Consider the following 13,084-nt stretch of genomic DNA (forward strand, 5'->3'; position numbering starts at 1 on the left):
GCACTCTTCATTGAACCAGGATTGATCCTGGCTGGATAGCAATGGTAGAGTGGGCGATATGCTGACTGCGGAAGTTACAATCTATGGTTCTTGGCAATAATTCTGCTGCTGCTGACGGCTCACCGTCCCTCACCTTTGCCCAGTTTTAAGTCATTGAATCTGTTCAAAATCTATCCCATTTAACAGTGTGGCGACGCCACACAACATACTGGAGGGTAACCTTAATGTGAAGCTCAGACTTTGGCCGTGATTCATTGGAAATGTTTCTAGGTGTGGTAGCGAGCGGGGACTTCCCGATGCTCTTCCCGGTCAGACTGTCACCACAATTCAACGTTAATTGGTCCACGTGTGGAGGCCCCACGGGCTACATGCCGCAAATCATGGCTCGCCAGACAATTTGCCAGGACTGCGTTTGCCAGGCCCCCGCTAACAAGGTAGAGCGGCACTTAAACTGCTCTTGCACGGCCAACCCCACTCAACTCACAGCCATGGCGCCGAGGCGACTGAGGTTCCCCCCCCCCCCCCCCCCCCTCCGACGAGGCCGCGGCTCGCGGTCAGCACCCGGAATAGGACGACGGGCTGTGCATGTGTCGCCGGCAAGTGCGCGGGGACCCTCCGGCCCCAGAGGCGCCAGAGGACATCTGGCCAGGGGCATCGAAGGCCACGCAACATTGTTAACAGCTGGCTGCCTCCTCTTCAGATGTGCATCCTGGTGAAACTCCGAGACGCAGCGATAGAGCACGGAAGGCATGTCGAGGATCACTGAGAGCGCACTGGGGAGAGGAGGGAAAGGGGGGAGGTAGTGGGCAAGGGCTTATTGTGCGTTGTGGGGGAGGGGATTGGAGAGGGGGAGAAGGGGGCAGTGGTGTACACTTGTTTCAGACAAAATAAAGAACTTTCACCACAACCAGTTTAGCGCCTCTGGCTTTTTGTTCCGACGCAGGTCGACCACCAAATCCCATGCCCCGTCCCCCTGACATGGGGGTCCTGGAACCGCTGCAAGACTTTCCCCCACCTGGTAAGCTCTGCCCACACATGCCCGGCAGCAGTGGGCTGGACGCCTGACCACCGGACCCCACACCCTGCACCCCAGGCAGCTGAACATAAAACTTTGCTTCCGCCGGACGCTGGTCCCCTCCCCATTGCACTCGCCCATCCCCCGGCCACGGACATGTCCCCGGGGCTGAGGCCCATCCCCTGGACATGTCCCCGGGGCTTGGACCCATCCCCTGGGGGTTCAGATGATGGCTACTGCGCCTGTGATGTTGTCTCCCGCAGTGTTCAGGCACAGTGTCCAAGCAACACGGTCTGATTGGGATGCTGAGCAATAATCCCCACATGCTCCATGGCCCGCCCACCCATGGGGATCCACTTAGAACATAGAACATTACAGCGCAGTACAGGCCCTTCGGCCCTCGATGTTGCGCCGACCTGTGAAATCACTCTAAAGCCCATCTACACTATTCTCTTATTGTCCATAGGTCTATCCAATGACCATTTGAATGTCCTTAGTGTTGGCGAGTCCACTACTGCTGCAGGCAGGGCAAAACCGTGTTGACTATCTCTAATCAAATTATTCCTTTCCAGATGATTATAAATCCTATCTCTTATAAACCTTTCCAAGATTTTGCCCACAACAGAAGTAAGGCTCACTGGTCTATAGTTACCGGGGTTATCTCTACTCCCCTTCTTGAACAAGGGGACAACATTTGCTATCCTCCAGTCTTCTGGCACTATTCCTGTAGACAAAGATGACTTAAAGATCAAGGCCAAAGGCTCAGCAATCTCCTCCCTAGCTTCCCAGAGAATCCTAGGATAAATCCCATCCGGCCCAGGTGACGTATCTATTTTCACACTTTCCAGAATTGCTAACACCTCCTCCTTATGAACCGCAAGCCCTTGGGATGTGTCAATTGCTCACTTAACAATGATTGCTAATTCCCTATTCGCTGTAACCTTTAGCTGTACGGCCAGCGGCCTCCGCGGTCAGTGGGGGTTATGGGTGGTCGGTGGGGCAGACAGGCATGGACTAGGGTTGCCCCCAGAATGGTTGTGCATGATACAGGTGCGCACCCTAGCCCCGATACCACCACCCTCCATCGAGGTCCACCCCAAATGAGGTTGGTTCCCCCCCCCCCCCCCCCACCCTCCTCCGAGCACAGGGGCAGCAAGCACAGTGCCCGAGAGCTCTTTTCCGTGAGCGAAGATGGCTACTCACCTCCTCGGGCTCCCGCAGCAGCCCCCTGGCAGGTTCACGTTTTTCAAAAGGAGTTCCAATCGGAGCCAGCGTGACCACTTGCTGGAGAGGCCATGGGATATGGGGTGGCACTCGTTATTTGTATGGAGATTTGTATTAAGTGGTGATTATTGGTTTCAGGGCACATTGCAGTGAGATCCTGATTGCCCCTCAGGAAGCAGGCCGGTTGCATCGCTAACGGTTTGGCGCCCAGGCGGATCACGTTTTTGGCCTCTCTCGCTATTCACCGGCATCGTCGCGATCTCGCTCGAGCACAACGACTGTCCAGCGGCCACTCACACCAATGACATCATGGACTGATGCATCGGTGACAGGTAGAGAGGTGAGGTTGAGGTCAATTAGGATTTGACCTTTGGTTGGTAGCCACACTACCTGCCGCAGACTGAGTGCAGCAGCCACGGTCTTTCTGGCCTTTGCCAGTTCACTCAGTAGCAGCACCAGTGAGCCCCTCCTGGTGGTGGCATTTGAAGTTCCGAACGCACAAAACACTTGCCACCTTTAGTGCCTCTTCCAATTGGTGTGATACAGAGGAGCAATGTAAACGGTTGGGGATGGGGTGAGAGAGGGGGCATTGGGACATTAGTTGTTAACCAGCAGTTGGTTTCTTTGCCATGTTTGAGCTGGTGCCATCAAACTTTCTGTGGCCCAGAGTCAATGTTCGGAACTCCCAGAGAAATTCACGCCAAACTTCAGGGGCGGAATTCTCTGTTCCTTTTTTTCTATAAATTTAGAATACCCAATTCATTTCTTTTCCCCAATTAAGGGGCAATTTAGCGTGGCCAATCCACCTACCCTGCACATCTTTGGGTCGTGGGGGTGAGACCCACGCAAACACGGGGAGAATGTGCAAACTCCACATGGACAGTGACCCGGGGCTGGGATCGAACCCGGGTCCTCAGCGCCATGAGGCTGCAGTGCTAACCACTGCATCACCATTCCGCCCCCAGAGATACTCCCTTCTGATGGTAAGGTGGGGTGCGGGATGTTGTTAGGGGTGGGGCAAGTCTATATGTGTGTTTATGTAACCCACCTCTTCACTCACCTGAGGAAGGAGCAGTGCTCCAAAAGCTAGTGATTCCACACAAACCTATTGGACTTTAACCTGGTGTTGTAAGACTTCTTACTGTGCCCACCCCAGTCCAACGCCGACAGCTCCACATAGTGGGACTATAACAGGGCAGACACAGGGATGACGGTGGTACTGAATGGTCTGTGAATTATGATTCCGTGAGTATGATTATATCAGGCTGCTGTCTGACTAGTCTGTTGGAAAGTTGGCCCAATTTTGTTACAAGGCCCCAAATGTTTAAAAGGAGGATTTTGGAGGCCCGACAGGGCTGAGATTGCCGTTGCCGCTTCTGGAACTTCGGTAAATGTGGGTGTTCTGTCCCAGCTTCATCCTTAAAGTGGGGGGGAACTTTTTAAAAAAAATTTTTTAACTTCCAGTGATTAGCTGTAAAGGTTTTAAGGATGGGGAAAAGGGGGCTGTTTGGCCGACAGATGAGGCAAATCGATAAGAGGATCATTCCACTTGCCAGTCGGTTGCAGGAAGGCAGTGAGGCAGGATGGTGGAGAGAAGGCAGGAACACCGGGCGGGGCAGCTTGTGGGCAGTGGTCATTTGATGACGCCTCCAGAAATTACCCCAACCAGGGTTGGCCGTGTGGTGTTCTTTGTGTTGCTTACTTAGGATGGTTGGCGTAGTGTTCACAAAGACCACAGAATAGCTTTTACTTACATAAAGCTATGATTTTATTTGCATTACTAAAACTAAGATTCAACACTTAGTCCTTAAGAATACAGAACTGATCAATAGCATCTAACTAAATCTAACCTTACTCACACTATCAGCTCTAATGACCGTCACTAGCTATCTCCTGCATACACACATCCCCTAAGGTCTACCATTACTGCCTTGTATAGTTTTACCTTTAGCTCCCTCTAGTGGCTACTCTCGACACTACATTAACCCTTGCAATGCTGATAGTTATGATAATACCCACAGGCTGCTCTACTTTCCACCTTGAGGTTCCATTTAAATGTAATAAATCCACCGTTTTGAATTCTAAATGGTTAGCGAGAGACAATATATTGTAGCAGGGATCGACATACCATTCTTCTATTCCAACGTGGGACTGAGATATCCTTATAGCACATCTAATATCATCAGTGATATCGTCGTCCAAAAAATCTATAACAGAGAATATCAAAAGCTGTTACACATCCACCATTACAACAGAGACACCATTGTGCCAACCGCTATTTCAGGTGCAGTCAGGAGGTGAGTTATTCTTTGCAGAATTCCCAGCCTCCGAGCTGCTTTTGTAACCACATTATTTATACATTCATAGAATTTACAGTGCAGAAGGAGGCCTTTCGGCCCATCGAGTCTGCACCGGCCCTTACAAAGAGCACCCTGCTCAAGCCCACGTCTCTAACCTATCCCCGTAACCCCCACTTAAACTTTTTGGACACTAAGGTCAATTTAGCATGGCCAATCCACCTAACCTGCACATCTTTGGACTATGGGAGGAAACCGGAGCACCCGGAGGAAACCCACGCACACACAGGGAGAAGTGCAGACTCCCCCCCCCGGATGTTGATCGTGGGAGGTTGAATGATGATAATGCCATTTAATGCAAAGAGAAGATGGTTAGATTCCCTCTTATCGGAGCTGGCCATTGTCTGGCACACGTTACTTGCCAATAACTAAATGTTGTCACTTGCTGCACATGGACATGGGCTGCCTCAATATCTGAGGTGGTGTGAATGGTGCTGAATCATCAGCAAGCATCTCGCTTCTGACCTTATGATGGAGTGAAGGTAATTCAGGATGCAGGTGAAGAGAGTTGGGCCCAGGACTTTACCCTAAGAAACTCCAGCAATGATGCCTGATGACAGAGATAACACCCACATCCATTTTCCTTTATGCAAGATATGATTCCAACCAGTGGAGAGTTTTGCCCTGATTCCCATCGACTTCAGTTTTGCCCGGGCACCTTGATACCACACAATGCGACCACCCTGTTGAAATCTATCCCATTTAGCCACGCAACATGATGGAAGGTATCCTCAGTGTGAAGACAGGACTTTTCACATTTTAAGAATATATCAAAGTGCTTTACAGCCAATGAAATATCTTTTGAAGTGTAGTCATGTTGCAAAGTAGAACATCTGGCAGTAAACATGCAAAATGCAAACTCCCACACAAGCAATGGCATAATAACGTTATCAACTCTTGCAGTGTTGTTTGTGAAGGGAAAAAAGGTTAACCCTGGACACGCGTGACAACTCCCCAATGCATCTGCAAAATGGCGGCCGTAAGGTCTTTCAAATCAGGCAGGGACTCAGTTTAACACAGGGTCCTAAAGTCAGCGCCTCCGGCAGTGCCGCACTCCAGCAGCGCCGCACTCCTGCAGCACTGGACCAGGAAATTCCAGCCCGGAGCCGGTGTTCAACTCTCTCAAACTGGACCCTAGCCCACACTTCTGATTCAGAGATTGTGAGCGCTCCTCACTGACCCACAACTGATAACCCAAATAATCGGCACAATCTGTCCGGCGCCGGTTGACTTACTGTTACAGCTGATCCGACACAGATTATTGCTGAATTGGGAAGTACCATCGTCGCACCAGCGGCCACTGGAAATCTTGAAGATCCCGTACCGATTCCCTGTTTTGGCACTTGTGTCGAAGCCACTTTCAGCTTCAGCTACGCAGACCCCTATAATTCCAATGGCACAAGAGTGATATTGGTTGTAATATTGCACCGACACCAATTTTCCTCCTGTTAAACCTTTGCTCTTTGTGTTAACTGTCGCAAGAAGCTCGTTAATACTGTTAAAACTGCGTTCTCTCCAACTGTCCAGCCATTGAAAATTCCTCTGCACGGAGCCGCTTTCAGCAGCACTGACAGTAAAATACCGGGAACCTTGGGTTGGATTGTCCACAGCCCTGCGCCGAAATCGCGTTTGGCGAGGGGGCGAAGAATCCATTTTCACACCGAAATCGGGCCCAACACCGTTCCGCCGATTCTTTGGGACCCGAGAATCGGCGTGTTCGGGGAGTACTCCGCGCGGCTGGGAGGCCATTGCCAGAGGCCTGCACGGCAATACTCAGCTACCGACCGGCCGAGTTCCCGACGGCGTTCAGGAAGCTCGCGTGGCGGTTGCGGACTCAGTCCGTGGCCGTCCTGGTTGCGGGGGGGGGGCCCCGGGGGGGGGGCGGGGGGGGGGCGGGCGAATCGGGTACCGGTGTCGGGGGGGGGGCCTTATGGGCGGCTGGGGGACAGGTCGGGCCGGTCAGATCTTCGGGCGCACGGCCGATCGTGGGGGCCTACATTCTTCAGCTGCCTCTGCGGTCCGAGTCCGCCATGGCGCTCGCTGCGGCCGCTGGAGGCCGCTGCCCTGTGCATGTGCAGACTCGAAACCAGAAGTCCGGGGGCCCGGATCAGCAGCTAACGCTGCGGGAATCACTCTGGATCCCTGCCAGCCCCCTGAAGGTGAGAGAATTAGCTGATCTTTTTTACCGGAAACTCGGGAGTGAAACGCCAGGTTTTTACGCCGGCATGGGGACATAATCCCATTTTGGGAGAATCCAGACCCTTTTATACTTTACCAGACCTTTATCAATTCAGTTACTGAAATGAAAGTTGTCATAGTCCCAGAGGACCACAGCTGCTTTCTCCTTGGATGGGCAGAGCTGGTGGTGGGTGGTTTAACCGGAGGGTCATCCCACCTCAAGTGAGGTTGCGAAGGCGGGTCCTTCATGAATAACCTCAGCCAAGTACGGGAATTGAACCCACGCTGCTGACCTCGCTCTGCATCGCGAACCAGCCGTCCAACCAACTGAGCGGACCGACCCCCTCAGTTAATGGAATATTAGAGATGGGGGAGAAAATACAGTCTGACTGGGGCAGAGAGTTAAAGTTGCAAGGTGTGGTGAATTGTGGTGACTGTCCCTTGAAGGACAACTCAGCAGAAGTGGATCAACTGGCTTGGGAACCAATGGAGACTCAGAGGGTGGAGTCCTCTCTTAGGTTGTAGACATGTAGAGACTGAGGGCGTAAGCTGCTCTAGCACAGCCTTGTGGGCTGCTGGCCTCTAGAGGTTGTTTATTATTAATGAATAACTTTCTTGTTTCTGATGAAATCTGTGAACGTGCATTATTACATCTGGCGATGAGGATAAAACTATGATGTCACTACCTCTGGCCTTACATCTGTGAGTAGCCTGTTTTGATCAAAGTCTGAAAAAAGAAGTATTCGCCCAAATGCCTCTCTGTGGGCAAGTGGGCCCATTTGAGATGTTGAGATATTGCCGGACTCTGAGTAATGAAGAATCAGAAAAGATGAAAAGCTCCAAGCTCCCTGGCCAAGAGCCTTGGATCACAATCCACAGGAAGGGTGAACGTAATTCAGGAAGGTATGCCCATTCGCATTACAGACAAGGAGGCGAGGCAATCTGCAAGGCCCAATGAGGCGCAGGCGCAGAACAAACCTGACCTGGACGGCAGAGTCGAAAGTTTGGAATCGTCCAACTTCAGAAAAATGGGAGAAAATTACCCTCGGAAGCAAGTCGCTGATTTTGAGTTTAAGGAAAAGTTAAGTTGAAAAAAAGAAAGAGTTGCAGGAGGGATTTTTTTTAAGTAGGAGAAGACTGAAAGCAGTGTTTGGTGGCGCAGTGGCAGAGATGGCATGGCGGCACAGTGGCTAGCACTGCTGATTCACAGTGCCTGGGACCCGGGTTCGATTCCGACCTTGGTCACTGTCTGTGCGGAGTTTGCATATTCTCCCCGTGTTTGCGTGGGTTTCGCCCCCACAACCCAAAGATGTGCAGTGTAAGTGGATTGGCCACGCTAAATTGCCCCGAAATTGGAAAACATGAATTGGGTACTCTAAATTTATTTTTAAAAGGGTAAGGTGGGGTTACGGGTATGGACAATAAGATGAAAACAACAAGATAAAATGACTGACAGCAAACTTACAAAAAAAAGTTGTAAAAATTTACAAAATGAAGTGAAGAAGAAAGAGAGATTAATGATGCAATGTAGAATAAGCTGAACTCCATGAAAAATCAACTAGAAAATAAGAACAAGTCGAGTGAAGAATTGAATTGGGAAAGAACTGTCACGACATAAGTCCGTGTTGTATTGTGATGTGTGCCTGCATGCATTAGAATATAAGGTGCAAGGGTTATCGTGGGACTGGAGAGTGTCACCGCCTGTAGAGCGATGTTTGTAGCCACATGGTCAGAGAACCATCTTGGACACAACTCAATGGGCAGCAAGCCTCCATAGACCAGCATCATACAAGACCACATCTGGAACTGTACATAGTTAAGGTCGACCAATCAAAGTGTTTATGTTTAAACACGCAAACCTCAAGATCTAATCACTGAGCCATCACCACTGCAAACAAAAAGAAAACATTTTCAGTACATAAAAAGAAACTTCAGGAATGGATCAACTTGGATACCTGTAATTACTGTGGGCTAAACAGCTGGCTTGTAATGCAGAACAAGGCAGCAGCGCGGGTTCAATTCCTGTACCGGCCTCCCCGAACAGGCGCCGGAATGTGGCGACTAGGGGCTTTTCACAATAACTTTATTGAAGCCGACTTGTGACAATAAGCGAGTATTATTATTATTATTATTACTGTCTCTGGGACTGGACTCCTGTCGTACCGAGTAGACGTGGAGGAACGGATCGTTGGTAAACATATTACATTGAGGAGCAGAGAGATGCTCCAGCAGTCAGTGCTGACATCAGGAGATGTGGTCCGTGTGCAGCTTGCACATTCTCTGCGTGTTTGCATGGGTTTCGCACCCACATTCCAAAGATGTATAGTGTGGGTGGATTGGCCACGCTAAATTGCCCCTTAATTGGAAAAATTGAATTGGGCACTCTAAATTTATTTAAAAAAGAAATGTTTTCGACCCTGGAAGCAGCAAAATACCTGATTGACATGTTGTCGACATAACTGAAGTCTTGCTGGAAGCAATTAGTGATGAACTGCCTTTGGCATGGCCCCACTACGCCTGTGCCCCTCTGAGCTGTGCCACACTGTACCTGTCCACACTGTACCCGTCCACACTGTTCCTCTCCACACTGTGTTTGTCCAAACTGTACCTGTCCACACTGTACCCGTCCACACTGTGCCTGTCCACACTGTGCCTGTCCACACTGTACGCCTCCACACTGTACCCCTCCACACTGTGCCTGTCCACACTGTGCCTGTCCACACTGTACCCCTCCACACTGTACCTGTCCACACTGTACCAGTCCAGACTGTACCTGTCCACACCGTGCCTGTCCACACTGTGCCTGTCCACACTGTACCCCTCCACACTGTACCCCTCCACACTGTGCCTGTCCACACTGTGCCTGTCCACACTGTACCTCTCCACACTGTGCCTGTCCACACTGTGCCTGTCCAAACTGTACCTGTCCACACTGTGCCTGTCCACATTGTGCCTGTCCACGCTGTGCCTGTCCACACTGTACCCCTCCATACTGTACCCCTCCACACTGTACCTGTCCACACTGTACCTGTCCACACTGTGCCTGTCCACATTGTGCCTGTCCACACTGTGCCTGTCCACACTGTACCTGTCAAAACTGTACCTGTCCACACTGTGCCTGTCCACACTGTGCCTCTCCACACTGTGCCAGTCCACATTGTACCTGTCCACACTGTGCCTAATCACACTGTACCTCTCCACACTGTACCTCTCCACACTGTACCTGTCCACGCTGTGCCTGCCCACACTGTGCCTGTCCACACTGTACCTCTCCACACTGTACCTTTCCACACAGTGCCTGTCCACACTGTGCCTGTCCACACTGTGCCGGTCCACACTGTTCCTGTCCAAATTGTACCTGTCCACACCGTGCCTGTCCACACTGTGCCTGTCCACACTGTACCCCTCCACACTGTGCCTGTCCACACTGTGCCTGTCCACACTGTACCTCTCCACACTGTGCCTGTCCACACTGTACCTGTCCACACTGTACCTGTCCACACTGTACCTGTCCACACTGCGCCTGTCCCCATTGTGCCTGTCCACACTGTGCCTGTCCACACTGTACCTCTCCACACTGTGCCTGTCCACACTGTGCTTGTCCAAACTGTACCTGTCCACACTGCGCCTGTCCACATTGTGCCTGTCCACGCTGTGCCTGTCCACAATGTACCCCTGCACACTGTACCCCTCCACACTGTACCTGTCCACACTGTACCTGTCCACATTGTGCCTGTCCACATTGTGCCTGTCCACACTGTGCCTGTCCACACTGTACCTGTCAACAATGTACCTGACCACACTGTGCCTGTCCACACTGTACCCCTCCACACTGTGCCTGTCCACACTGTGCCTGTCCACACTGTACCTCTCCACACTGTGCCTGTCCACACTGTGCTTGTCCAAACTGTACCTGTCCACACTGTGCCTGTCCACATTGTGCCTGTCCACGCTGTGCCTGTCCACACTGTACCCCTCCACACTGTACCCCTCCACACTGTACCTGTCCACACTGTACCTGTTCACATTGTGCCTGTCCACATTGTGCCTGTCCACACTGTGCCTGTCCACACTGTCCCTGTCAACACTGTACCTGTCCACACTGTGCCTGTCCACAAAGTGCCTCTCCACACTGTGCCAGTCCACATTGTACCTGTCCACACTGTGCCTGTCCACACTGTACCTCTCCACACTGTACCTCTCCACACTGTACCTCTCCACACTGTGCCTGTCCACACTGTACCTCTCCACACTGTGCCTGTCCACACTGTGCCTGTCCAGACTGTACCTCTCCACACTGCGCCTGTCCACACTGTACCTATCCAGACTGTACCTGTCCACACCGTGCCTGTCCACACTGTGCCTGTCCACACTGTACCTGTCCACAATGTGCCTGTCCACATTGTACCTGTCCACACTGTACCTGTCAACACTGTGTCTGTTCACACTGTGCCTGTCCACACAGTAACTGTCCACACTGTACTTGTCCACACTGTACCTGTCCACATTGTACATGTCCACACTGTGCCTGTCCACACTGTACCTTTCCACACTGTGCCTGTCCACACTGTGCCTGTCCACACTGTACCTCTCCACACTGTGCCTGTCCACACTGTGCTTGTCCAAACTGTACCTGTCCACACTGTGCCTGTCCACATTGTGCCTGTCCACGCTGTGCCTGTCCACACTGTACCCCTCCACACTGTACCCCTCCACACTGTACCTGTCCACACTGTACCTGTCCACATTGTGCCTGTCCACATTGTGCCTGTCCACACTGTGCCTGTCCACACTGTCCCTGTCAACACTGTACCTGTCCACACTGTGCCTGTCCACAAAGTGCCTCTCCACACTGTGCCAGTCCACATTGTACCTGTCCACACTGTGCCTGTCCACACTGTACCTCTCCACACTGTACCTCTCCACACTGTACCTCTCCACACTGTGCCTGTCCACACTGTACCTCTCCACAGTGTGCCTGTTCACACTGTGCCTGTCCAGACTGTACCTCTCCACACTGCGCCTGTCCACACTGTACCTATCCAGACTGTACCTGTCCACACCGTGCCTGTCCACACTGTGCCTGTCCACACTGTACCTGTCCACAATGTGCCTGTCCACATTGTACCTGTCCACACTGTACCTGTCAACACTGTGTCTGTTCACACTGTGCCTGTCCACACAGTAACTGTCCACACTGTACTTGTCCACACTGTACCTGTCCACATTGTACCTGTCCACACTGTGCCTGTCCACATTGTACCTGTCCACACTGTGCCTGTCCACACTGTACCTCTCCACACTGTACCTCTCCACACTGTACCTCTCCACACTGTGCCTGTCCACACTGTACCTCTCCACACTGTGCCTGTCCACACTGTGCCTGTCCAGACTGTACCTCTCCACACTGCGCCCGTCCACACTGTCCCTATCCAGACTGTACCTGTCCAAACCGTGCCTGTCCACACTGTGCCTGTCCACACTGTACCTGTCCACAATGTGCCTGTCCACATTGTACCTGTCCACACTGTACCTGTCAACACTGTGTCTGTTCACACTGTACCTGTCCACATTGTACCTGTCCACACTGTGCCTGTCCACACTGTACCTTTCCAAACTGTGCCTGTCCACACAGTACCTGTCCACATTGTGCCTGTCCACACTGTACCTGTCCACATTGTGCCTCTCCACACCGTGCCTGTCCACACTGTGCCTGTCCACACTGTACCTGTCCACAATGTGCCTGTCCACATTGTACCTGTCCACACTGTACCTGTCAACACTGTGCCTGTCCACACTGTACCTGTCCACACAGTACCTGTCCACACAGTAACTGTCCACACTGTACCTGTCCACACTGTACCTGTCCACATTGTACCTGTCCACACTGTGCCTGTCCACACTGTGCCTGTCCACACTGTACCTTTCCACACTGAGTCTGTCCACACAGTACCTGTCCACATTGTGCCTGTCCACAATGTACCTGTCCACATTGTGCCTCTCCACACCGTGCCTGTTCACACTGTGCCTGTCCACACTGTACCTGTCCACAATGTACCTGTCCACATTGTACCTGTCCACACTGTACCTGTCAACACTGTGCCTGTCCACACTGTACCTGTCCACACAGTACCTGTCCACACAGTAACTGTCCACACTGTACCTGTCCACACTGTACCTGTCCACATTGTACCTGTCCACACTGTGCCTGTCCACACTGTGCCTGTCCACACTGAACCTTTCCACACTGTGCCTGTCCACACAGTACCTGTCCACATTGTGCCTGTCCACACTGTACCTGTCCACACTG

The 13,084-nt window shown here is 51.8% G+C and overlaps 1 protein-coding gene across 3 annotated transcripts in view; it reads right to left on the reverse strand.

Annotated features, from left to right (window-relative positions):
- The window catches only part of LOC140427649 (lysozyme C-2-like), a 40,974-nt gene that overhangs the window by 2,283 nt on the left and 25,607 nt on the right, over positions 1 to 13,084 (reverse strand). For all 3 annotated transcript variants that reach the window (XM_072513099.1, XM_072513100.1, XM_072513098.1), the window contains exons 3-4: positions 5,832 to 5,978; positions 4,368 to 4,446 (exon numbers count right to left, since the gene is read on the reverse strand). In XM_072513099.1, the coding sequence (XP_072369200.1) occupies positions 4,368 to 4,446; positions 5,832 to 5,978 (226 nt within the window). The remainder of the gene's footprint in view (positions 1 to 4,367; positions 4,447 to 5,831; positions 5,979 to 13,084) is intronic.

This window comes from Scyliorhinus torazame, chromosome 8, assembly GCF_047496885.1.
Source record: "Scyliorhinus torazame isolate Kashiwa2021f chromosome 8, sScyTor2.1, whole genome shotgun sequence".
In the NCBI taxonomy this organism is placed as follows: domain Eukaryota; kingdom Metazoa; phylum Chordata; class Chondrichthyes; order Carcharhiniformes; family Scyliorhinidae; genus Scyliorhinus; species Scyliorhinus torazame.